The 27,175-nt window shown below is 52.2% G+C and overlaps 1 protein-coding gene across 1 annotated transcript in view; it reads right to left on the bottom strand.

Moving 5' to 3' along the window:
* PXDC1 (PX domain containing 1) overlaps positions 1 to 26,855 on the bottom strand; it is a 29,733-nt gene extending 2,878 nt beyond the window's left edge. Inside the window, exons 1-4 of the mRNA XM_015135486.3 lie at positions 26,373 to 26,855; positions 13,274 to 13,365; positions 12,316 to 12,433; positions 2,072 to 2,183 (exon numbers count right to left, since the gene is read on the bottom strand). Coding sequence (XP_014990972.2) covers positions 2,072 to 2,183; positions 12,316 to 12,433; positions 13,274 to 13,365; positions 26,373 to 26,628 — 578 coding nt within the window. The 5' untranslated portion in view covers positions 26,629 to 26,855. The remainder of the gene's footprint in view (positions 1 to 2,071; positions 2,184 to 12,315; positions 12,434 to 13,273; positions 13,366 to 26,372) is intronic.
* Positions 26,856 to 27,175: the final 320 nt, after the last annotated feature.

The following is a 27,175-nucleotide window of genomic DNA, read 5'->3' as shown; positions in this document are numbered from 1 at the left end:
GCCCCGGCACTGGTGCCCACTTGCCCCTGGGGCCAGACTGGGGGCAGCCTGCCAAGACTCTGCTGAGGGGGCCCTGCCATGGGCCCAGCAGCACTGAGCTCACAGACTCGGGCCAGATGGTCAGCCTCGGGTGCCAGGGAGGACAGCCGTGCAGGGAGGTGAAGCCTCCAGTTCACAAACGGCATCTCTCTGCGCCCTTGGTTGCTGTCAACTCCCCACCCGACAGCGGAGGCCGTATAGTAACAGATCGTCCCTGCAGACACTGGAGCTGGACCATTGTCAACTCCACTGCACTGCCCGAGATTGAGCAGCCAGAGAGAGGCCCGGCAAGCGAGTCAGAACTCCCTCCAAATGCTCCCCTGAGCCCCAGGCGTTTCTTTGTTAGGCTTTCCCGGGATCGTGGAGATTTTCTCGGCCCTCTCTCCCTGTGAACCAGGAGTCCCGGAGCAGGTGGCCGCCTATTCAAGACCTGTCATTCCTGTCCACACACAGCCCGGGGCTGCCGCTAGAGCCACACCCCTGGCCCGGCTTTCTTCTCTCGTGCGTTTCTCCTCAGCTCCAGCCCGCTCACAGTTGAACCTGCCTCCTCAATCTGGCCTCATTCCAGGGTGCCGAGGGCCTCTTGCAGATAGAAAGGGGTCCCCTTGGAAGCACTGGAGACTCAGAGCCTGCACAACTGGTGACGAGAAAGGGTCTCCATCTGTCTTCTCCCCCAAGACAGTGCCTGGCCAGTAACTACCCCTGCCAAGCTAATAGGCCTCTTTCTTTCACCCGTGATTACACCCCGCCTTGTACCTCCACGGTGCCAGCCTGTTGGCATGGGGGACCCACAGGGAATGAGTGAATGAGCTATGTACAGTGGGGTCAGGGCAAGGGACACAAAGGGGCAAAGCAGGTCAGGAAAGCTGTGGCCTTGGCCCCACCGGGACAGCCTCTGCCACCAGCAGTTCATGACCCTGGGAAGGATTCTCGCACCGTCTACCTGAGAGACACACTGGTCAAGGTGGGAGTCTGTTAGCAGGAGCCAGTCCCACAAGCCTGACAGGGACCCCCCACCCCCCGCCCCCCGCCATGCTCAGTCATGGAGCAGGGATTCAGCAGAGGAGGCCCAGGCCACCGGCTGGAGCCCAGGTTCATGCTAGGGTCACAGCCCTGCAGCCCACAGGCCCGGATGTGGGTCTCGGCACATGTGGCCCATCTAGTTCTAGTTTCAATCTGCTGCTGTGGAGGGCTAGCAAATGGGTGGGGCAAGACCCGGGCCATCCCCAGGCTATCTCATTCCTGGGCCCACAGGGAGACTCTGCAGCCAGAGCTGCCTCTGTGGGGCTCTCAAGCGGGATGTTTTACACTCATCATCTGTGGTCTTCAACACAGCCCATGCTGAGACAGCAGAATGGCCCCGCGAAGGTAAGAGAAGTCAGGAAAGTTTAAATAACTTTCTGAGCTCAGTAGCAGCCTGGATTTGGCTATGTCAGGAAACAGAGGCCAGGCTGTCTGGGGACCTGGTGTCCCTGTAATTCACCATGAAGATGCCTGGAGAAGAGCCAAGGCTAAGGTGCTGCGCCTCACAGTGCCCCCAGTGTCGGGCTCTCTGGAGCATGTGTTACAGTCAAACCAGAGACAGAAAGAGCGGAGAAGACAGCGGTGGCTTTGGCTGTCCAGCCTCAGTAATCCAACACATCCTACACCTTCAGCACAGGGCCAGGCGGCCAAGAGGCAAACATGTCCCCATCCCAGGGAATCAGGACCACTGAGTGTGAGGCATGTGGCCCTCCTGGCCCTGGAGACAGCATCACACCCTTTAGGGCCCCACACAAACCAGGCCCCTAGCCCTGCAATGTCTCCTAAATGCCCCTCAGAGCCAGCAACTCCGTCCTCCACAGATTTACTAATCAAGATCTTACCAGACTCTAGGAAAGGCAAACTTTTAAAATCAGTGTCCAAATGCAGGCAGGAACTGCTGGGTGGCTCTGGGTACCCACTTCCTTCCAATAAGAACAGTGAGCCCCCATCCCACAAGGCAAACAGCTCAGGACAGTCTATGAAACAATATTCCAATCAGCGTACTTACAAATGCTCTGTTGGGTCCATGCCCAGGTGCTGGTCTCTTCCATTTGGTATACTGTGGTCAATAACTATTGTTTCGGTATTTGCTAAACAAAATCCATTGGACCTCATGATTTCTGAAAATCAAAGCAACAAGGTGAGTTCTCAGGAGGGTTCGGTGCTTGAGGTTTTGGAGCTTGGGGCTTACCCCCATCCCCCTACTTTCTCCTCCACCTGTTGCCCGTGCCTCGCTTCCACACTGTAAGAGAATGCTGTGCACCCAAGACCCATTCAGAGCTCTGCCCCACAAAGTCAGGGAAGAGGTCAACCCCTCAGAAGCCAGGCCTGCTGTGGGTCTCTCCCCTTACAAAGATGCTCTGGCTGCCTGAGCTCTCTCTCCACATGCCCTTCGCTGTGGGCTTAAAGCTAGAGTACAAAGAAGGAGTACTGGGCTCGAATCTGTGAGTCTGCACGTGAGAGCAGATCCATGGCACAGTGACGCGTGGCTCTGCCCAGGGTACCTCGCCTTGCTGAGCTCTCACTGTGGCTGAGACAGGAGTAACAATATTGACGGCCTGGGTGGTTGTTCTGATTGCGTGAAATAGGTCTGCGTTTTATTTTATTTTTATTTCAATAGTTTTGGGGGCACAGGTGGGTCTTGGTTACATGGATAAGTTCTTTAGTGGTGATTTCTGAGATTTGGTGGCTCCATCTTTTATCCCTCACCCCACGTCCCCAAACTCCATGATATCATTCCCATGCCTTGGCATCCTCATAGCTTAGCTCCCACTTCTAAGTGAGAATATACAGTATTGGTTGCCCATTCCTGAGTTACTTCTCAGTGTGCATTTTAAATCAAAGGGTGACTTTCACTGTTTTGCTGCATATAAATGTAATGATTTATGTAAATGATTTTTTTTTTCCAAATAAGCACAGATTTGGGTAATTTAGAAAAGCCAACAAAGAAAAACGACTTCCTACGTCCACACTGGCTGCATGGCGTGAGCTAGAGAGGGTGGGAGTCTGCGCTCGTCCTCGGCTGGAGGGGCTGGAACGGAGGATGAGGAGCCAGGACAATGAGCTCCATGGCCTTGGGACTCAGTTTCCTCCAATGGAAAATTTCAAAGTTGTATTAATCTCTGAGGATCCTTCTCACTCTGAAATCCCAGGAACTCCTGGATCTCATCATGCCATCTGGTCCACCCAGGCATAAAAAGCACGAGTGGTGGACTGTCTGCTGTAGCATTCGTTCGTATTTTCTGAGGGACCGCGTTTCCGTCCCCTCGCTCGGCAGATGAGACCTGGTAGCCATGGCCAGTTCTTGGCACCAAAGTCCTCCAGCTGCCCGTGAGGCTGCTCATCTCCGAACCTCAGTTCTAAGACCTGGACCACAGTCATCTGTTCTTTTGCATCAGAACCTCTATGCACCCCATCATGAAAGCCCTGCCTAAAATCTACTCCAAATTCCTGGTGCCTTCCCAAATCCAAGGGATTATCTTATTCCCATTCGGGGCACAGCTCCCAACAGCCCTCCCCTCCCCCGGCACGCCACACCCAACAGGAACATCGCTCACTGCCCGATCGGATGCCTTAGTTGCTTGGGGGACTGTTTTCCTTTATTTTTTCTTACACGTTACCACAATTTAGACTGGTTTATTCCTGCGTATGGATTTGCTTTTTTTGTGTGACTGAAATAAGTCACTTGCTGTTTAATCTTTCTAGGTATTTGGTTCTCAGTTCTTTGAACTGTTTTCCAAATGAAGAGAATTAGGGAAATTACACAAAAATGAGGAAAGAAAAACACATTTCCTCCTCACCCCCCATAGGATCAAGATGTCGATTCATCAGTCAGATTCATCAAGTCATTGCTAAAATTCTGCCTGCCTCTCTGGAGAAGGGGCCACTGGTGTTTCATGGGGACATCAGTCCTCAGCTCTTCCCTGCCCTCCTCCCTGTACCACTGCTAGGGCTGCAGGTCCTGAGAAGGAGCTCTACGAAGCAAAGAGGAATCAGTGCCCAAACTCTGGGATCAGCCACACTTCCAGGTGCCAAAGGGGCGAACGAGGATGCTTACCAAAGCCTCACTGAACAGGCGGACTGTGGAAACTGCTACATCCTAACAAGATAAACTAAGAGTCCCTCGCCTCTCTATCTAAAATGGGTGGCAGCACAGAACCACTCCCTTTATTGTTTTTATTAACTCTGACCCAAATCTGTCTTTCATGGGAAGCACATAAAACCTCAGAGCAACCTCCATACAGCCAGCTGACAGCCCCTCCCCTTTCTCCCACCCCTTTTGCAAAGGGAATTTGGTTGGGTGGTGGCCTACGAGTTAAAACAAATGTCACTGCTGCAAATCACTTCTGAATAAAATTCTGAAGAGGTATTTTACATGCCTAATCTTTCCTAAATGTGAAGTTTGGAGCTCTATAAAATGGGAGTCTTTACCAGTCTCCCAAAAAATAAATTTGTAAGAAATCATTCCTTAATTGCCTGTGACAAGGAGCCTCGTGCACATACACGTGGTTTAATTATTTGCAAGGCTGGCTGGGCCCTGGAGAACACCAAGGTATGTCTGGTGCCTCCTGCATGGACCTTGCTGTCTCAGGCCCGGCCCCGAGAGGGACTTCGCTTAGACTCTCATATTTCACTAAAGATGGTCCCTGAGAAGCTCCGGTTCCCTCCTGGATCCCGCCTCTGCTCTCAGCCCCAGAACCTCAGAAAACCTTGGGGTAAGCCAGGCTACACAGCTGGCAGGTGTGCAGCAACCTTTGCAACATTTATTTACAACTCGGGTTCAGAAAGGGATGGTTTATTGAAAAGCAAATTGTCTTAAAACCTAGGGAATGTACCCAGTTTTCATATGCCTGTGCTAGTTGAAAACGGAGCACAGATTCTATAACAGTTTACATTTTTATTTATTTGGTCACTTTAACAAAACAGTCCTAAGAAAAGCTGTACAAATTAGAACAGGTCCACAGTTTAAAAAAAGAAGGAAAAGCGTTTAGCTCTAGCAAGCCTCTAATTGTAGGGACCACTGGTTCAAGGAGATCATCTTGCTAAGCCTGTAGTCTGTGCCCCGTTTCAACCACGGACAGCAGATGTTTAAATGGGAGTTGACCTCCTGGGTCAGTTTTCACAAGAGGATGGTGTAGACCATGACTTTGTTCCTTCAAGCAAAAGGCTTCATTGAGATTCATTGCTACGGGACCAGGGAGCCTGACGTGTAACAAAGTCCACTGGTAACTTGCCATGTGCCTTCGACCAGAGCACTAGCAAGGATGGTGTGTCTGCAGTGTGGACAGAGCACTAGCAAGTTTGGCGTGTCTGCAGTGTGCACAGAGCACTAGCAAGTATGGTGTGTCTGCAGTGTGGAATGCTGGCTCCTCCGGAGGCATAAGCAGGTAGGAAAGCACACAGACGGTGCAGCTGGGGAAGGCTCTGCTGCTTACGCCTGCAGAGCAGGTGACTTCTTGCTCAGTTTCCTCATCTGTACGATGGAAATAAAGGTATCCACTCCAAAGGCCATTATGCAGACTGACTGAGATGATGTATGTCAAGAATCTAGCAAATGCTGAGGGCTCGGTGAAGAGTCCTGAGTAGTCTATCATGATCATTCAGTCCCCTTTTATGAACTGGCTAACGGGGCTACCCCATACAGTAAAAATAAGGTTGACGTTATACAGAAGCCAGATTAATGAGAAACAGTGTTCTATTTCCAGGCCCCCTAAACCTAAATAATCAGATTTTGTGGCTGAAATTGATGAGTCCAAGAGCCGTATCAAGGCTGAGGCCCGCATTTCCTCACAGCTATTATGATCATCGTGAGTATGTCCTCACATCCATTATGATATAAATAAAAAAGAACGGAAGAAAATGTTGTAATTCCAGAAAAATTGTAGCATCTGAGCCGCTCTTCACACATACAATGTGAATGTCTTAGGAGTCAGCTTAGTATCTACGGCAAGAATCTTTGACCGATGTAGCCATTTTAACCACATACATGAGTGATTCCATGAAATAGTTCACTTTCAAGCTATTTTTTTACACTCGTATTTTTCCAAATGAAAACAGCCCTGCCCTTCCATGGAAATTGACATTGGCACAACACCGTTAACTAAAGGAAAGACCTCCTTCACTCGAATTTCAACAGTTTTTCCACCAATGCTCCTCTTTTCCGTGCGGGCCCCAATCCAGGATCTCTTGTTGCAATGTGTTGCTCTGTCTTGGTCTTCTACGACCTCTGACGGTTCCTCCATCTTTCCTTGTCTCTCATGACCATAACACTTTAAGAGAGGACTGAGCTATTTTAGCAAATGTCCCTCGATTTGGGTTTGTTGGCAGTTTCAGAGTGATTCGATCGAGGTGATGCATTTTTGGCAGGAATCCCACACAGTGACACTGCATGAGACCTGGAGTGGCATATGGGCGTGGGGGTGATGCCGACAGGTCCTGCTGCTGGTGAGGCTGCTGTGGAGTGCCTGGTGAGGAGGCTTCTGCCAGCTGTTTCCACAGTGAAGTTACCACCTTTCCCTTTGTAGTTAATAATTGAGGGAGGATGCCTCGAGGCTATGCAAATCCTGTTTCTCCTCAAAGTTTCACTCATGAATCTTTGCATCTGTCAGTCAATGGATCTTCTTTGCACCAATGACCAGTGTGTCTATTTGCCTGATGGCAATTTTTCTGTTTTTTAGATGCAGCTATGTTTTCATAGCCCCACAAATGTGTCGCGACCCCTCACTTCAATAACTCTATTCCTTTTCTCAGCAGACACGCAGTCTCAGCCGTGAAAGCATTCACACTATAGCCTTCCTCCCTTTCACCTCCTCTCTCCCACTGTATTTCCAATGCACTCCAGCAACGGAACAAAACCCAAAGCAGTGTCCCTTTATTAACTGGCTAACTGGGCTACCCCTACACAGTAACACTAAGGTTGAGATTGGCCAGAAGCCAGATTAATGAAAAATAAAATTGTGATGCATTTCCAGGCCTCTTAAACCTGAATGGTCGGATTTTTGTGGCTGAGATTGACGAGCCCAAGTTGCCAGATCGAAGCTGAGGTTTGCATTTCCTTTTACATCGCACAGCTGCAGCCACGGGGCAGAACGCTCTAGATTCCTGCTTTCTTACATTTGATAAGCCTTGGGACAAAGCATGATTAGCGCTGCACTGGTTGGAAGGATTGCCAAGGGCTGCAGTCCATGCTGACTGTCCTCACCGTGGCCCCAGGATGTGCAAACGGTCGCCGCGACTGCTAGCACCAGGCGCCATCTAGTGGAACTCCTAACAACTAAACTGTCCTAGAAAAGGCACTTGGCGCCTGCAGGTCCCCATCGCCAGCCTAAATCGAGAGCAGAGACGGTCACAGGGCCTGTCCCCCATGGCACCGCCTCCCTACACGTATGTCAGTGGCATAAGAAATGGAGGAGGAAGGTGGATGCGGGCTCTCGGCTGGGAATGAATGAAATTCACCAGGACAGCAGTGGACAGGCGGGTTTGCACGAAGGACCCTGCAGGGCCACAGTTCATGCAACAGCTGGCCAGTCCACCCGCAGGAGGCTGAGGCTCTGGAGTGGAGGCGACAAAATCAAAAGGCTAGCATGGGCTAGGCTCTGAATGCCCAGAATGACCAAGGACTTGGGCTTGATTGTGAGAGTGAGCTTTTAAGACAGTTAATGAGCCAGATGCAGTGACTCATGTTTGTAATCCCAGCACTTTGGGAGGCTGAGGCGGGCAGATCACAAGGTCGGGAGATCAAGACCATCCTGGCGAACACGGTGAAACCCCGTCTCTACTAAAAATACAAAAAAAAATTAGCCGGGCGTGGTGGCGGGCGCCTGTAGTCCCAGCTACTCAGGAGGTTGAGGCAGGAGAATAGTGTGAACCCGGGAGGCGGAGCTTGCAGTGAGCTGAGATCGCGTCACTGCACTCCAGCCTGGGCGACAGAACAAGACACTGTCTCAAAAAAAAAAAAAAAGAAAGAAAAAACAAAAAGACAGTTAATGAGCCTTAGAGGTCAGAGCTTTGGGATGACTGGCTCAGTCCTCGGGTTCATGTCCTGGAGAAAGGTGGAGGCATGAGAGAAAGCCATGTGGACAGTCTCAGGTGATGCCAGGGCTCTCTGGACCTCGTGCCTCAGCCTGGGGACCCACAGATCCAGAAACATGCCAAATATGGGACGAAGACTGAGAACATGATGTGCCTATGTGTGAGCCATTTTCTCAAAGGGATGTTGGGGCTATTTATTGTCAATAGTAATTTCATTAAAAAGCATTCCTGAAGGGAGGTATCTGCCATGGTGTGGGTGGGCGTGTCACCTCACCACTGGCACGTTAAGCAGCTCTAGATTAAGAAGCTCCCTTAGACACAGTGAGGGGCTGGCTAGACTGGGAACAGAGATCGGAGGGTCTGGGGGGTTCAGAGAGGGAACATCAGACTCGGTGACCGGCAGAGCAAAGGAAGAGGAGGAAACACCCAGGGCACTTGAGGCCTCAGGTCTGCAAGGTACAAGAGGCCAAGCTGCCTGCCGCCTCCTGCAGCAGCACCTCCAGGCCCCAGACTTTGCACTGAGACTGTCAGCCACAGGCTGGTGCAGACTCCACGGTTAGGCAGCCCCAGATGTTCGAACGTATTCTGTGCTGAGCCAAAGTCATCCACAGTTACTTCTACCCACAGGCCCAGTGCCAGCCCCCACGTGACCCCTTCCTGTGGCTGCCCGCCAACACCTGAGGGTGGCATCCCCTGCCTCCTAGCTGCCCTTCCACATTTCCTTCCATTCTTTTGACCCCTGTCCAGCAGACACTCTTCTCTAGATACAATAATTCGTCTTGCCGCATCCCAGGGACAGTCTTGACTTGCATAAGGAGGCCAGGACCCCTGCCTTCCTAGACCTGGACACTGCACCCCCATCACACACGGAAGGCCACAAACAGCAGTGGCTGAAACCTGTCCTCAGCCCTTGCAAAAAGGCAAACAAAACATACTTTCAACTGCAACATGAGACTCTACGTTTCTCCCTGTTATATTTTGTCTCACTATGCTCGTCCCTTAGGGTACACGTGGGCCGTGTGTTCATCCACATCACTAATAGAAACAGGAGGCCAGGGCGGGCTGCAGCACGTGCCAGGCACTGTGCCTCAGGAGCTTCTGCATCAGAGGTGGCTCCAGGGAGCTCTAATCTGTCCCTCTCACTTGGGGGCCAGCACCTCCCACAAGGCAAGGCACTAGGAGGACTCTGTCGCTCCTCGATCTCTGGGTTGCCCAAACAGAGCAAAACAAACCAAAACAGAGACATTGGTGCTAGGACTCTCCCCACTCTGACTAAAGAACCAGGTTTCCCCATGCTCCATAATACAAAATGCAAAACCCAGAGCAATAGACAATTAGGACTCCAGAGCCCTCTGTGAGCCCTCTGAGATGAGGCTCCACAGACACCCAGCCAGGATAAAGGACTCAGCCATCCTCAGTCTCCCATAAAGGTTCTGGAGACCCACTGCCAGCTAAAACCGGGCTCCTGTACTCACTGCTCTTGTCTAAGGGCACATAGGAAGCTATTTTAGGGAGATATCAAAAACAGTATACCACCGAAAGCGATCTACAAATTCAATGCAATCCCCATCAAAATACAAATGACATTCTTCACAGGAATAGAAAAAAATCAATCCTAGCCAGGCATGGTGGCTAACACCTAATAATCCCAGCACTTTGGGAGGCCAAGACAGATGAATAACTTGAGCTCAGGAGTTTGAAACCAGCTTGGAAAACATGGCAAAACCTCATCTCTACAAAAAATACAAAAATTAGCCTGGCATGGTGGGGCACCCCTATAGGCCCAGCTACTTGGGAGGCTGAGGCAGGAGGATCACTTGAGCTGTAACTGCACCACTGCACTCCAGCCTGGGCAACAGGGGGAGAACCTGTCTCAAAACAAAACAAAACCAACAAACAAAACAACAACAACAAAAATGAGCAAAACAATCCTAAAATGCATATGGAACCACAAAAGATCCCAAATAGCCAAAGCAATCTTTTTTTTTTTTTTTTTTTAAGACAGAGTCTCACTCTGTCACCCAGGCTGGAGTGCAGTGGCGCAATCTTGGCTCACTGCAAGCTCTGCCTTCTAAGTTTATGCCATTCTACTGCCTCAGCCTCCTGAGTAGCTGGGACTACAGGCGCCCACCAGCACACCCAACTAATTTTTTGTATTTTTAGTAGAGATGGGGTTTCACCGTGTTTAGCCAGGATACTCTCGATCTCCTGACCTCATGATCCACCCGCCTTGGCCTCCCAAAGTGCTGGGATTACAGAAGTGAGCCACTGCACCTGGCCAGCCAAAGCAATCTTGAGCAAAGCCAGAGGCATTACACTACACAACTTCAAAATATATGACAGAGCTACAATAACCAAAACAGCATGGTACTGGCATAAAAAAACACATAGATCAATGGAACAGAATAGAGAACACAGAAATAAATCGATATACTTGCAGCCAAATGATTTTTGACAAAGGTGCCAAGAACACACAATGGAAACCACCGAAGTATCTATCAACCAATGAATGAGTAAAGGAAATGTGGTACATATGCACAACGGAATACTATTCTGCCATTAAAAAGAATGAAATGCTGTCATTTGTGGCAACATGAACCAGCCTGTAGGCATTATATTAAGTGAAATAAGCTAGGCACAGAAAGACAAATGTCACAAGATCTCACCCATATGTGGAATCTAGAGAAGGGGAGATCATAGAAGCAGCAAGTAGAACAGTGGTTACCAGAAGAGGGAGGGGCCAGGGGCAGACAGGGAGATACTGGTCAGTGAGCACAAAGTGACAGTGGGAGGAATAAGCTGTGCTGTGCTACTACTGTACAGTAGGGTGACTGGGGTTAACAGTACTGCTTTGTGTATTTCAAAATAGCTAGAAGAGAGGATTTTGCATGTTCTCACCACAAAGAAAAGATGAATGTTTGAGATAATGGAAATGCTAAATACTCTGACTTGATTTTTATACGATATACACATGTATCGAAACATCACACTTTACCCCATAAATATGTACAATAATTATGTGTCAGTAAAAACAAACAAAAAAGTAAAAAACAAAACAAAGCAGCAGCCACAGACAGGGTCAGGCATGCCACCACCCTGCACACACACAATCCTATTAATATCTACAAACCCATCTTCCACTCCAGGTTCCAGAACCTGCCCACCCCACCCAGTTCTCCCAAACACACGATTCGGAATCCCACCTGTGCTGTGGTCAGTATCAGCAAGGTCACATTCACAGCCAACAGCATCAATCACCTATCCCCATTGTCCTCTGGTGTCCCCAATTCCTTCTGAGTCAGCTCTGGGCTCAGACCCCCTCTCATCCACTCTTCTCCCTTGACATCCTTCTGAGTCCTCCATCCCTCCATCTCCCCTGCTTCCTCCACCATTCAGAAACGGAATGATGGACAAAGGCCCCCTGCTCTCCTTCCTGCAGACCACAGCGTCATGGAGGTGCTCTCCTTTGGCTGAGCCATGTCTCCTCTCATGAGTCCCCCCTTCCCTCCCTGTCCACCAGGCAGACCATGGCAAGACCACACGCAACTGTCACCTCTTATGTCACAAGGTGACTGCCACTTGCTTGGGAAAATCCAGTCCTAGAGACTCCCAGGACAGAGCTCTTATCCCTACAAAATCCTCCTCAGCAGCCTTTGCCGAAATAGTGCTGCAAAAAACAAATCTAGTGTTCTCATGACACCTGCAACCCAGATCTTAGTAAGTCACCAAACTTGGACTGGCCAAGAGGTCCCAGATTCCCCTTCCTTCCTTCCTGCGCCAGGAGCCACAATCCCACATCCACACTAAGGACACCTAAAGCCTGTGCGTCCCTTTGGTTACGGATGCCCCTAAAAGCAAGAATCAAATTCAACGCCACGTGACACGGGCTGTCTCGCTTCAGCAGGCTGAACAGTGGATTCCAGTAGTTTGCTTCAAACTCTATCATCAATGTGTCTGTTCATCGTTATACCGTTTCTGAAGTGAGCTCCAATTTACACGCCAAACAAACCCCTGAGGACGCAGCAGGAGTAGAAACCAAAGGAGGAAGCACACTGCTTAGGGGGATCAGGCAACAGCCTCTCCCTGTGCGTTCCCATTTCTCTCCGATTGTCTTTCTGGAAAAGCGTGGCCCAGCCGCAGAGACAGCCAACCGTGAGGGTTTCTGTGAAGCCTCAGCCTCAACAGCAGCCCCTCCCCCCACACCTCCCTTGCGGCTCTTACCTGATATTTTGACTGGACTTTGAAAGCTGGGTTGAATTTTATGTACATTATCATTTTTTAACACCTGATCCAGAGGAGATCTTTCGAAGAAAGTGAGCACAACTTCTGATCTAGAATACTGGGGAGAAATACAGGGATTACTAAACATGAACAACCTCCATATGTTGGCCCTGTCTGTCTACCAAGAGAGGGGCCCTGCTTGTCCGCAGAGGTGGCCCGTGTGATGCAAACGCCCCGGGAATGTCCAGATGCTCCCACAGCTGGACGCAGGGGCGGGGCTGCCATCACTGCACAGCCCTCATGTGCTCATGACCCAGGCAGCGGGAAGGCAAGGCCTCAGCGACCGAGGTAGTGGAGGGAATCATGGCTCCGATGTGCCAGTTTCACTCATGCCTCCCTCCATCTATAGTCCACTGTAGGCTGTGTCCATTCTCCCCATTTGCCAGAAAGAAACGGAAGCTGCCAGGAGCTAAGGAGGTCTGCCTGGCGCTCGAGTCCAGGTTTTTAACCACCACTCACGACAAAGCCCACAGGCTTACGTGGAAAGGGAGCTGATGGTCAAATCCGCGTGCAACGTGCCTCACTGTGCTGACACCAACATTCCGCTTGGTTTCCACATGTCTGTTCTAAAATCCCCTGAGCGAGACGGGGGATTCTGAGCAGAGGCAGAAAGCAAAGTCCCCTGCAGCCAGAGAGGCCCCACGCCCGCCTACTCATGCCTCCTCGCATCCCTCATTTTCACTCTTTCCCCAGGGAGGAAATACCGGGGCCACTGGAGCCCACAAAAGCCTTCCTTCTCCTGATTACACCTGCACACCTCCATCCCCGTCCCCATCGCCTGGTACTTCCGGGGTGGGAACAACACGGCTAAGTGAGATGGAGCAAGCAAGTCAACTCTCTGGAGGGACGGCCAGCGCCTCCCACCTCCCTGCCCAGCCCGGGTCCTGGCCGCACTCACTTTACAGGGCATGCTTATGATCGTCTTCAGCAACTTCTCCACCTCGTTAAGCCTGGTCTCTATGTCGTGGGCTTCCTTTATGGCAACCAGTCCTAGAATTGAGACAGAAATGCTCAAAGTCAGAAAAGCACACCAGGAAATAGCTTCCCAATTCAATACACAACAGGTGCCCACGAACCGCCGGGGTCGTCCTCTGTGATGAGACGTCGGGAACGTTCATTCAGCCTTATGCACCTATAGCCCCATCCTGGAAGTCCTGCTCTAAGCCTCATGCAATGTTTCACCTACCCAGTGACCCGTTAAGTCTGTGCTGGAGTCGGTACTGTCAATCTGAAAAGGGGATGGGAGGTGTAAGACCCCTCCAAGTGGGGCAGCCTGGTAAACTCCATAATCACCCCGGTCACAGCCAGAGCTCAGCCCAGGGCGAATCAGGCCCCACTGCATGGTGGCTACAGCCAGGGGTGCTGGCCCAGGACCGCCCCACCCCCAATGACACAGGGAAGACTCACTCTGCCGGCCCCGGCTGCTCAGATCGCAGACCCCTGGAAATGGAGCCCCTGTTTAGACCAGTTATTTACATGCCACGTTCACAAGGAAAAAAGTCAGATCTCTGCCTGGAGAAAACCAAAGTGGACATGACTCATGCCACTTTCCAGGAATCTAAGCCTCTGCGATTCTCACAGTCACCACATGCCCGAGTGGCTGTGAAGCAGTACAATATTTTATTTTTAAAATACCATAGCTGGAGGCATGAAGACGCAGGTGCTTTTCTATCTCCCCATGAGAAGCGCAGAGCAGAAGCCTTCCCATCACAGGTTCTATCCCTCAGCTTTGCAGGGATGGGGAAGTAGGTGCCCAAGGACACTGGCGTCTCCCCCACACTTGTGTGACTGAGGCTGATGCAAATGTGCCTGTGAGCGGCGATTAAACCACAAAGGCTTAAGTCCCAGAACTATTAATGGCAAAAACCGTGATTACTGCAATTACTTTTGCACCAACCTAGTATTACTGGTCATGGAGACTAGGTTTTTCAGAAGTTCTGGTCTGATTTTGTTTTACGGGGAAAAGCCTGCTCAGTTTTCAAGCAATTCATTGGATAGGTCTATAAAAGAGATAAAAATAATTTCTTTAACTTTCTGACTGAAATTAAGAGGTCCCAGAGCATAGAGTCCATGGAAACTCCCACCAGGGCTCCCCAGACATAGGTCAAAGGCACTTCTGAAAGAGTGGGCTACCGCAGGGGCACCCCCGTAACCGGGGTCAGTGGAGACCAGGAACCTTCTCCCCACTTCCTCAAGCACGTGCCAGGTGCCTCTTCGCCTGGCTCACCTGGAATCCCTGCTCGGCAGTGGGGCTGTCTGATCCTGCTCCCTCCACTGACCTCAGCCACACTGGCCCAGGCGGCCAGCTGTGCAGGGCACAAGGGTCCAAGAGGGGCAGGGTCCGTGGTCTGTGACTCAGCCACTGGAGAACCCTGGGGCCTCTGTCCATGTGGCCTGTGCCTATGCCCAAAGGAAGGGACTAGATAACCCTCTGCCGTCTTCCCCAGCCTCACCCCACCTCCCCACGTGCCCGGGCAAGCGGAGCGGAGAAAGAAGAAAAAGAGAAAACAACCAAAGTACCAGACTCTCTGGATGCCTCCACCCCAAGCCCTGCATTCCCTGCATAGAATTTCAAATATTTATATACCGCAATTTACCTAGAATTTCAAATATTTATATACTACAAGAAGTATATATGCACCACTCTTTCAACCAAAATGCTTTGATCCCCTGCTTGCTAAGGGAAGTGTACCAAGGAAAAGACAGCCAGTTCAAAATTCTTAAAAAGTTGTTTTTAAAGAGAAGATAATTATATAACTCATTCCCACAAAGTGCTTCTTTATTCTAAGACAAGTAAAACTGCTGTTATATTTCAACTTTTATTACAACTACAATACTAGTTTTCGGTTGATCAAATGAATGACACAGTAGTTGTATTCACTTTACAAGATTAGCTTCTTGCATAGTCAATGTATCCAGCATATGTATACCCATTTCATAGGACAGAAAGCATGATCTAACAATTTACAGGTATTACAGAGGTTTATAATGCTTGTATCTTTGCTTTGCTGACATATCTTTGGCTACATCTTTGATTTAATTAATGTGCAGCTCTTGGTTGGGTTGATAACCTCCAAGGGTAACATTAGGGAGATAAATATATTTTGCGGTACACTGATCTCCTTTTAGTATGGCCAAACTTAGCAAATAAGAACATGATGCCTAATTAAATATGAATTTCAGATAAACAATGGATAATGCAATAGCAGGGACAGACTTACACTAAAAACATATTTGCTGTTTATTTGACATTCAAACTTAACTTTGAGTCTGGTATTTTATCTGTCTACGCTATCTTCTTTATGACCCATCTTCCAGACTAAACTACAGAAAGGCAAGTGTACCTGGTCAGGCCTCTGGAAACTATGTTAGGATTTCAGCTGGGCATGCAGACCCTTCATGACCTGATCCTAGCCCACCTATCTCAGCAGCTCTGTGCCCTGTGAAACACACCCTTAAGCCAACCCCGAGAAACAGGGCCTCGCTGCCCAACAGCCTCTGGGCGAGCTGTCCGCCAGCCTCCTCCACCTCCAGGCTCACGATGGGGCAAAGCCCACTTAGGCAAAAGCCACCTGCTCTGTGACAATGGGACTGGGTCCTGCCTGTGGGCTCAGAAGGTCCATCCCACCTTCTACAGCCTCTTGCTCCTCTGCAATGACTGTGCCTTCACCTGGGGGTCTCTCCAGAGACTAGTGGGAGCCATAGGGCAGGAGGTACCTCAGGCTCATCTCCCTGTGACCAGCAACCAGCACAGTGTCTGGCCCACGCAAGGGATACGATGTTCGTTGGCTGTGCTGGCAGAATACACTTGCGTCAGATGAGGCAGAAGTGGACAGGTGTTAGTCAGTCTTCTGTGTGTGCTCCAGCTGCCCTGGGGCAGCCCCCAGTCTCAGTCTTCAGCCTGACCCCAGGCAGAACCGACCAGCAGGCTCTTCGGTCACCAGCCTTGAAGGAGAGTCTCGAGGGCCAAGTGGCACTAAAACTGCTGAGCCACGCTGGTTTGATTTTATTTGTGGAAATGTGCAGAACCACATTGCTTCCCTTCACCTGTTTTTATGTTTCTGAATGGAAGCCAAGTTGTCTTCCTTGGCTATGTAAACATGCTTAACAGCCAAACAAAAGGAGTCTGATAAAATTTAGATGGAGAAAGTGAAGAGCTGGAATCCCTCCCTGCAAGCACAGAAATGATGGCTGCTTATTTTTTAAGCTCTAGGCTTTTAGTTAGGGGCACATCCATTATTTAATTCCCCATTCCAGCTCCCGGTGGCAACCAAGCTGGCAATGTGGATCACCTTTCTCAGGACACCGTGGTCCTTTCTCCACGGAGACAGTTCACCTGAATGACAACAAGCACTGGTCCTTTCCCCAGGAGGGGCCGCAGCTGATTCAAGAAGTGATGAATTCTGCTGCACTGACTGAAACCCAGCTGACTGACAGCAGCACAGCTGGGCTGCGGCTGCTCCAGCTGCTGCCACCAGAGCTCCAGAGCACAGCAGCAAGAATGCAGAGCAGGGCGCCTTGAACAGCAAGGGCCTCCCCGCCCCCAGTGAAGACGTGGCACCAGCAAGAGACCACAGACAGCCTGGCCTTCTTAAAATGCCACAGCTCCCATTTCCCAACTCCCCTTCGATTGTTTTTAAAATGTTTTAAATACACTAAACGGATGGGTGTATTTAATGTGGAAGGAATACACTTTTTTTAAAAAAACTGTACAACTGTCCAGCGCAAAAATGAAAGAAATCTTCATCTTGCAATTCCTGATTGTTTCATACTCACTAAGGTCTCTCAGTTTCACAGCTGGAAACCTCAGACTCCTGCTGCCAGCATGCCAAATTACGAACACTCAAATGTATAAAGAAAAAGCTCTGAGCAGAATCCATGTTGAAAGACACTGCCTGATTCTCCAGGGACAGATGAGAAGAACTATGCGTTTAAGAAGTACTGCTTCCCCCGAAGCAAACTATTGTGTGCATCTGCGCTTCTTTCTATCCTGCCTGTTGTACTCTTCCTTTGTTACTCAAGTGCTTTGGCTTCCAATGGCTAGTGGAACTTCTCCAAATGTTGTCACCTGTTTACCATAAGCAATGATTTGAAAACTGGTTTTCAAAACTACACTTAATACAATAACAAGATTATCTAAAACTTTTGGTTTTTATATTCCAAATATTGTTGATGGCATGACAATTCTGTGGGGTTCCTGTCCGACTTAGCTTTACTGTCTGAGACGGCACGGATGAATACGGCAGGCGGGTTGAGAGGGCTGCCTATTCTCGTGAGCCTTAAAACGGAAGCAGAGCCTCTTGATTCGGCTCTTTCAGGACTGGCCAGCAGGGGGCACGCGCACTCTGCGGAAAAACCACGATGGCCTTCACTGCAACGCACGCTTAAGGAAGTCAGCCTCAGAGCTCACAGCCCCGGAAACTATTCTAATTTCTGATAAAGAATCACTAACACAACTTTAACTTCTAAAATTTCATCCTACCCAATTTGTGACATCGGAATTTCATCCAGATGTAGCCAAACAATTAAGAATTTGAAACCAAAAAATTGGTAGCACGATAAGTGGGCCAACTGGACACACATTTGGGGGCCAAGTATCAGCAGGTGTCTGCCAGCGTCACTTTTCTTCCTAAAGGAGTTTGGCCTCGAAAGTTGGAAACACAGCGTTGTATCTGTCAATTTGGGGATTAGCTGCTTTGTGCAAACACAAACACCTGATTTGTTCTTGGAATCAGAACGGAACGCACTGGAGTCAGCACAAAGATCTGACAGTGAGAGCCAACATTAACAAACGCGGCTTCTGAATCGCACAAACCTGGGTCCACAGTCCTACTTTTTTGGGAAGTGGAGGCTTCGGGCTCAGCACTTGTGGTAACTGACCCAGCTTCCTCCAGGGAGGACCTTGGCCATCTGACCCTGGCGGGAGAGCTTCCTGCTGCTGCAATTCTGAAACTAAAGGCAGGACGCTGCTCGGGTGCGCGGGGAGGTCGAGCATTAAAGAGTGTCCACTACCCAAAGAACAAGCCTCTCTGAGTACTCAGAGGACACGTTCCCATACGCACACAACAGACAGCCCCGGGGAAATGCTCTGCAAAGTGAACTTTCAAACTGAGTCAAACCATAAATTACATTTATATTGTTTCTTTTCCATTTAACAAATGTGCCCATCAGCACACTACACAGATGCAGGGGTGAGGGGGGACGCAGCCTCATCTTGTGTGCTGCACAGGAGACACATTCTTTAAAGGTTGAGTATAACATACATTTTGGAAACTAAATATCTCAAATGTTTTAGGAAAACCTTTAAAACTTCCTAAGTACCTGTTTTCTAAATAGGCAGTCAATACTGAAGAAGCAGCGAGCTAAGAACTGACTAGCGGGTTATTCGATGCATAACTAAGCATCCCAAGGAAGTTCTAACTGTCTGGGAACCTGAGGCTGCTCTTCACTCTCCGAGACTCACGCTTCCACCTGCGCAGTGTCATGCGGTGTAACTGTACAAGGAGAGCCAGCTTGCAGCTGTGTGGACACGAGGACAGAAGGCCTCCCTGCGCACCTCCACCCTGCGATGCACCAGGGGCGCCCAGCGGCTGGTCCAGTCACCTCTCCTCTACATCTTTCCAGGAGCGAAAAGCTGAGCTGAGAACGCAGGAGGAAGAGATGGAAGTGGCTGAGGAAAAACAGAACCCGGAGGACCCAAGCTGGGGGCTGAGGGAAGCCTGTCTCCCTCCCTCTGCAGCAGCAGCTGCCTCCTGTACCTTCGGGGTGACTCCTAGAGTGAACGGGAAGGAAGTGTTTGACTTAACCTTACTGAGCTCTGCTCTGCTCTTCCCATAATCCTGCCTTCTCTAGGCCTTTTCATGATTCTCCCCACCAAAAGCCAAATCCCCTTCCTAAATTTTAGACTCAACATTCTCCAACAGCCATCCACTTAGCCAGTCCATCCTGCAGCATCACAGGCACCCAGCGGGGGCAGTCCACTCAGGCAGGAAAGACGCACTTTGTTCGCTCTTCCCAAAGCACCCACGGCTCCTCTTCCACCAGGCTGGGGATACCATGGCTAACAAGATGGGATCCCGGCCTCCCAGCACGTCATGCTAGCCAGGAGAGCCAACAGGAGGCAAACGCAGACCACAAAGTGTCCCCTACCTGGCAAATCCGGGTGCTAGGAGGATGCACAGCAGGGGCAGGAGGCGACCTGAAGGGTGAGGAGATATAAGGGTGAAAGGGGTTGTGGAAAGCGGGAGTGAGATGGGGAAGGTGAAGGGCAGGGGTGGGGAGAGCTGAGACCAGAAAAGGACAAGCAGGGTCTCACAAATCCTGTGAAAGGGTTTGCCCATGAGGGGCAAGGAGGCAATGGCTTCCCATAGAGGTTCTGGCCACAAGAACTCTGTGCACTTGGCAATTCTTATTTATTTATTTATATTTATTTATTTAATTAATTTTATTTTATTTTACTTTTTTGAGACAAAGTCTCAGTCTTGTTGCCCAGGCTGGAGTGCAGTGGTGCGATCTCAGCTCACTGCAACCTCCGCTTCCAGGGTTCAAGCGATTCTCCTGCCTTAGCCTCCTGAGTAGCTGGGACTACAGGCATGCGCGCTACCATGCCTGGCTAATTTTTCTATCTTTAGTAGAAACGGGGTATCACCATGTTGGCCAGGCTGGTCTCAAATTCCTGACCTCAAGTGATCTACCTGCCTCGGCCTCCCAAAATGCTGGGATTACAGGCATGAGTCACCACAGCCAGCAATTCTTTCTTAGGATCAAGCCTGGATCTTAGGATCTTTCTTAGGCACTCCAAGCTTGGTCCACACCCAGCACCAATTCTAGTTTCTGGACCAGCAAGGCCACAGGCCCAGTCCGTAGGGATCCCACTGAAGTTCGGTGGTGAGCCCCGCTTTGTGGGCTCTCTCTTTAGCCAGGGCAGGGGTATTCTCCCAGAGGGAATGGGGGGCCACACCCAGAAGAGGGTGGGCACATGAGTGGGCCGCTACTCTCAGGAGCCAGCCTCCAGCACTCTCCCGCAGACCACTGTCATCAAGGGGACACGGCAAGTGCTGGGGCAAAGAGCAGAGGGTCCCAACGCCAGCAGCCCATATGTGTCCGGCTTGGTGCCGGGCACTCTACAGATACTATTGCTTTCGGTACTCACAACCACCCTGCGTGCAGATATTATTACTGCTATAGCATCAACAGTGCACCCAAGGCTTGAGGAACCGAGCCACTTGCCTGGAGTGACATGCAGGTGGCAAAGCCAGCATCCAATCCCCTAACCCCACCTGTCTGGGTCTAAAGCCAGTGCTTTCAGCCTGAGCCTGACCTCTCCTATTAAGGCCTGGCCATGTTCCCAGGTGGGGGGATCCCTGAGCCTCACCCTTCTCACTGTAATTGAGCAGTGTCCCAGGTGGCTAACCCCTCCTACCATGACCCAGCTGTGTCTCAGGTGGGTGATCCAGCAATCTGGCAGGGCCTTGATCTTCTATGATGAGACTGAGAGCTGCCACCTGTCAAAGTCTGAACTGCAAGCTCTTCCCTCCCCCTGCATCCCCTATCCACCATGTGTTTTCTGCTGAGTCTACATTGCACATCAGCAAAGTTTCCTAAAAATGGGAAGAAACCCTTGCAGGTGTAAGTTGGTAAAAGAGCTATGTGGTCTGTCTCATGTCCCCACTCCCTGTGGGACGGGGCAAGAGGGGGCACGGCTAAAGGTGTCTGTCTGCAGAAGAATGTCACCACACGTGGTGTACGCTCAGCTCCTCTCGCCACCAAGCAGGGAGCTCAGATCAAGGTGCTCCTGAGCTGAGTCCCTGGCCTGTTCTGTGAGGAAGCTGCGCTTTTCAGTGCCAAATGCCACCGTGAAAGGCAGTAGCCCTGGAAGCAGGTCTGTCTGTGGAACTGTCCAGTCTCCAGCTGGGAAGTGATCTCAGGTGTCGCCTGGGGCCCAGGGGCTCAGTCTGAGATCTGTCAGGGGCAGCAAACCAAACGCAGCCCAGTGGCCATTTGCGGAAAAGAGGATCCCAGGTACAGCAGGACGGGGGAAGCAGAGGGGGCGGCGGGGTTTGGGCTTGGGAAAGAAAAGCAAAGCAGAAGGAAGAAAGAGGAAGAGGAGGCTGCGTGAAGGTGGGTGGCCCCACGGGAGTCCTGGCAGGGCACCCCCAGTGCAGGGTGACTTGGTCAGGTCAAGAGAGTCAAAAATAGGTCTGAGTCAGAAAAGAAGATCCAAGTCCCCTGAGAAGTGGAACTGCCCCTCTGGGTGGGCAGAACGGCGCAGGTGAATTCTGCATGGGGTGGAGCTGTGGCTGAAGGCAAAGCGCAGGCCCACCCAGCACCCCACTTGCAAGGGTCCACTGGGTGGGGCAGAGATGGTGCCTCTGTGACCCTGCTCTGCTGCCCGGGACTGGTGTGGCCCATGATCATTTTTTAGCCACTGTCACTAAGAAAGTAAACCCTGTGGCTTTGCAGTTGGCCATCGGGTAACACAGGATCCTCCCTTATCTTTCAGGGTAACACAGGGCTTCTCCCCTCACTGTCTACCTGAGAACAGCAAGAGCAGGTTCAGGCCATGGGATCAAAGCACGCATCTTCCTAGAGCTGTCAGGGATGTGGGAGTCTGGTGGTCGCATCTGTGTCCAGCCCTTTTCTGGTAATGTCCCAGATGCCAGTCCCCTGGTACTCAGATCTCAAGTCTAAGAAGACAGTCTCCTAGCATGCAGGTAAGATGAACGTCTTTGGTGACAAAGGTGAGCACAGGGAGGTACATTAGTACCCCATGGGCTCGTGGGCTCGTGATCATGGCCTTACTAAAAGAAAATGCTAAAATGCCACCTCCCAAGCTGCCCTCCTGAGCCACCTCCTCCCCCATGCCAGTTCCTCCTGTCGACTCCCCCATGGCAGCAAATGGCAATCCTGCCAGTCCAGCACCTCAGACTGAAAACTCTGGGGTCATCCGCACACTCCTCCGCACCCCACGTCTGGCCTTGCAGTGCCCCTGTGACTCCCCCTCAATACAAATCAGCGTTTGCTCACTTCTCCCACCTGTTCTGCTGCACCACGCCCCAGCACCTGCCTCCCCGCCTCCCCTACTCTTTCTCAGGACAGCAGCCCGAGTTGGAGTCAGGCCAAATCACGTCTCTGCTCAGAGCCCTCTCTGAATAACAGCCCAAATGTGACCACGACCTGCCTCTCTCCCTTCTTGACCAACACTCTCCACACCAGCCACTACACCTCCTCACACCCCAAATCCACCAGGCACACGCCGGACTCAGTGCCTTTGCACCTGCTCTTCCACTGCCTAGAATCGACTTCCCCAGGCACCCAATGGCTTGATCCCCACTTTCATTCAGTTCTCTATTCAAAGGTCACTTGTCCTTGATCACCCTGTCTAAATGCAAAACCCCTCCACTGCTCCTGCAAGTCGGAGCCCCTTTCTTTGCTTACTTATTTTTTCTTTTGAACATGTATCACTCTCTAATATATTTTGCTACTTGTTTATCTTGTTTACTATTGGATTTCTCCCAACCAGAATATAAGAATCATGAGGACAGGGATGTTCTCGGTCTCTTGTTCACTGTTGTGCCACCATCAGCTACACATGTGGTAGGCACTATGCAGATATTTGATGGAATAAATGTAAAACCAAAATGTTGATAGTACAGCCACTAAGCATCAAAGATCACCTGACTACTCAGGAACACAATCTGCTGCTGCAGTGGCGACCTGGTTGACTCAGACATCACAAAGCCTGAAACTATAGAAACAATGATCAAAAAAGTCCAGGAGCCTCAAACTGCCAATAAGGAAATTCAACATGCTTATGTTTTAAAGCATAAACCTTCCTAGGTGTGAGACATGTAAATAAAGGGTGACCCTGAACCATGTTAGGTATCACACAGAGAGGATTTAAATGAAAGACGGGCACACCGGAAAACAGAAGAACGGAACACCTTGGTAACCTGGCGACAATACCCCCAGGAAACAGCCAGCTCCCTCCCCTAGGGCCGGGGTACAAGAAAGGGAGAGGGGGCATCTCCAATCCAGATGGAGAAGAAGGTCGGGTGGGAGAGCTGGAGTGCGAGGAAAGGGGCTAGAGGACAGAAGCTGGGCAAGTCCTGAGGTCAGCCTGGTCCGACCTCACCCAAACAGAAGGCCAGGAGAGTGCACTAGTGAGCACTTTGCCTCCACCCCAGGCAGGGTTGACACATCCCTGCAGATGTGGCACTGTGACACATACAAGGCCCAGGGATGGCCTCCAAGCACCACTCCACAGTGTGTGTGCAGAGAGAGAAAAAGCACATTCACCCCCACCGCAATAGTCAAGGGACAAAGAAAAGGGTTCAGCATCCCTTTAATTGCTAGCAGATTCAAAGCTGCAAGCGGGGCCAAGGCTCCCGCACCCTCCAAGGGCGTGCAGTCAGACACTTCCAAGAGTCACCAGCCCACTGCCAACAGAAGCTCAGAAATCCAGATTTCCTCACAAATCTCTTAAATGGAACTAGAGAATGCAAATCTAACTCATCCCAGAAACAGTTCAATACATGTAAACTGGGGAATCTGATAGGGAATTATGCAGAGAAGAGCTGGCATTGCAGCACAGCAGAGCACACACACCTGGCTGCCTTTTGTGTTGATAGTTTGTATATCCAGACAATCTTTTTATGCAAATAATAAATCTGCATGGAAATAAGGTGCAATCTGCTCTTACATTACTGGGATATATTTTACTTGGTGAACAATTTCCCTGGACTTAAAAGGATCAAAGAAAGGGAAAGGACTTTCCTGGCGCTGCACAACAAAACCTAGGTGTGCTGGGCAGGGACCGGCTAACTGTCCCTCAGAAAACCAAGGACTAGAATGGAGGTAGGGCTTACGGTCCTGGCTCTGGTCCCAGGCTCCCCTCTTCACCCTCTCCAGGGGGAGCCAGACTGTCCCCAGCAGAGGCAGCAGCTCCAACAGTTCCATGGTGTGCTGTTAGAATGCCCTTTACACCCAGCCGCTGGGCCTCACACTCACCACCCACCAGCCCTGCCACCATCACTCTGACCCCTATTTCTGATCTGTGTTCCCCTTGAGGTACTTGGAGGTAGCTATCATATCCCTTCTGAGTCTTTTCTCCGCGGTAATCTCTCGCGTCTTTAACCTTTCTTCACTCTTTGGACACACTGTTGCGTGTCCACACACCTTGTGAACGCATAACGGACCCAGCACAACTCAGGTGAGAGCAAAAGAGGCGGAGTCAGCGTGTGTGCGGCGCAAGTGGAATTCCTCACACGCCCCTCCCTCCTGCTCCAGGTGAGCTACTTCCACCCGCGTGGATGCGAAACCACACCCTCTTTCCACCGTCTGGCCCAACCCCTGCCAGAAGCGGCTGATGCGATGGTAAGGATGACAACTGGCATTTATGGAGAACCTGCTCTTGTTAGACCCTCTACCATGCCTTTCAGTCCTCACAAACGTCAGAGACCACAGGTAGAAAGCTATAGGTGGGGAGTCCCACGGGGAGCCCGCTGCAACCAGCCTGCCTGGGGTCACGGAGCTCAGACGCCTGACCACAGTGAGGCTCAAGGACTCCAGTGTGTTTAAGCCTCGTTCCAGGAAAGGTCATTGAATAAACCGCTGTTCCTTCACGATGCTTTCCTGATTTGGGCATTCATTTGTTAAATTTAAAATATCATAACAAACAGCAAATCCAAAGAAAACTGCTTCGATGCTTGAAATAACACCCAACTGTCTGGAGAACAGCTATGAATGTGAGGCTCTGGGGAGCAGAGGGAAGCCTGAAGGGCGGGCCTTCTCGCTCAGGGCCCCAACTGGCTGGCTGTGGGAGCCCTTCCAAAGGATGTGTCATGAGAACCGAGCTAATTATCCACGTAATTCACACACTGGGGTTGGGGCCATCACCAGGGAAAAGCAGACGTTATCTCAAGACCGCAGACAGACAGCAGGCTGGGGAGACTGCGACGGGCCACCCTCTGCTTCAGTAACTTGGCCCCAGGCTTTCAGGAGGTCTCCGCTTAGAGAAGGATTGAAGGAAGGCTGCTGGGCCACTGTCCCCATGCTCGGAGCTACAGGTGGTCACACGTGTCCGGCGGGGGGGACAGGGGTGCTGCTCGGAAGTCCTCCACTCTTCCCGCCCCTTCTACTCTCCTGGCCCTCCCAGGCGGCCCCCCTCCCCGGCCTGCTCCCTCCACCCCGCATTCTTCCGTCTCAACTCCAGCCCCTCTCTCTTGCGTCCTCCCCGCTTCCACCCCCTCAGCTTGGCCTCCAAAAGAAAGCTCGGGCAGAGCCGTAGGAAAAGGGAAGCCACCGCGGTTTCTGAAAACAAGAATTCCCGCGAGCCAGGACGGTCACAAGGCCGGGGAGGAGGCGGCGCAGCTGATCAAACTCGAATGGGGACCAGCCCTGGTCGCGGTGCGGGGGGGCCCTGGCTGTCCGCGGCAGCCGCGGGCGGGGCGGCCCCTCCGAGGAGGGACGGAAGGGCTGCGTGGCACCTCGTGCTCGAAGACCAGGGGTGCGCCCTCCGCGGGGAGAACTCAGGGGCGGCTGCCAGACCCGACGCGACCCCCGGCTAGGACCCTGCAGTTAACTGCTCCCAGACGCCTTCCCAGTGCGCCCGCCCGCCCGCCGGCCCTCGGGAGGTACTGGGCAGGGGCTAGGGCCGGGCTGACCCTGGGAGCCGCTCAGCCCCTGGCGCCCCCGCCCTCCTCGGAAGTGACTCGTCCTCGGGGAGAGTCCGGCTCCCGCCCTGCCGGCCTCGGCCCCTTTCCCGCCCCATTTGGCTCCTCCGCCGGGGGCGCCCCCAGGCCGGGCAGGCCGGCTCCGCGTCCCCCTAACCCCGCCGCCCGGGCACCCCTCGTCTGCGGGCGCGGGGTCCAAGTGTGCCCTGTCCAGCGTGGGCAGGAGGGAGAAGTCGCAATCTCGGTTGAAGTCTCTCCCCGCCTCCTTCGTGCACTTCAAGGTAGCCTCGGCCCCGCGCCCCCCCCGCGTCCCCGGCCCCGCACCTTGCCGCAGCGGCCCCCGCGCCAGCTCCGACCGGTCCTCGGGGAAGGCGTCGCGCAGGCGCTGCCACAGGCGACCCAGGTCCGCGAGGCTGCGATGCAGGTAGAGCACGCTGCGGTCCGACCACTCCGTGCGGATCTCGAAGAACTCCTCCTCGTCGCCGCGCCGGCTGACGATGAGCCTGCGGATGCCGTTCACCCAGCAGCCACGCACGAACATGTTCACGAGCGACGTGCCCTCAAACACCGCCGAGGCCATGTCGCACGCATGCCCCCTCCAAGGGCGCCCCGGCCCCGCCGCCCGCCCGGCCGCAGGAGGCGCGCCCTGGCCGGGGTCGTCCCGGGTACGTCCGTGGCCGGGGTAGTCCGGGGCGCGTCCGGGGCAGGAGTCGTCCGCGGTGCGTCCGGGCCCGGGGTCGTCCGGGGTCGGCCCGGCACTCCAGGAGGCTGCGTGCGGCCCGCGTTCGGGGCGGCGCGGCGGCGAGTGGCTCGGGCCGGCCGGGCGCGGCTTTATAAGGCGCTTCCCATCGCGGGCGGCGCGGTAGTCGACGTCGAGGCCAGGCCGCGTCCGCCTCCCGCCCGCCTCCCGCGGAACGGGCGCCGCGGGCCGCCCTGGAAAGGAAGAGGTCTGGCTGGCCGCGCCCCCGCCGCCTCCGCAGAGACCGCGCTGCTGCGGCCACGGGAACCCCCGGAGCCGAGAGCGGGGCCGAGCCCCGAGCGCCCGCCCCCGCCTCGCGCCCCCCGCGCCTCCTCCCTCGCGGCCCCGGAGCCGCAGGTCGGTGACTGGACCAGCCGGGAAGGGAGGC

Source organism: Macaca mulatta, chromosome 4 (assembly GCF_049350105.2).
Source record: "Macaca mulatta isolate MMU2019108-1 chromosome 4, T2T-MMU8v2.0, whole genome shotgun sequence".
NCBI lineage: Eukaryota > Metazoa > Chordata > Mammalia > Primates > Cercopithecidae > Macaca > Macaca mulatta.
The sequence above is the reverse complement of the archived record's forward strand: the minus strand, read 5'-3'. Positions and strand labels throughout refer to the sequence as shown.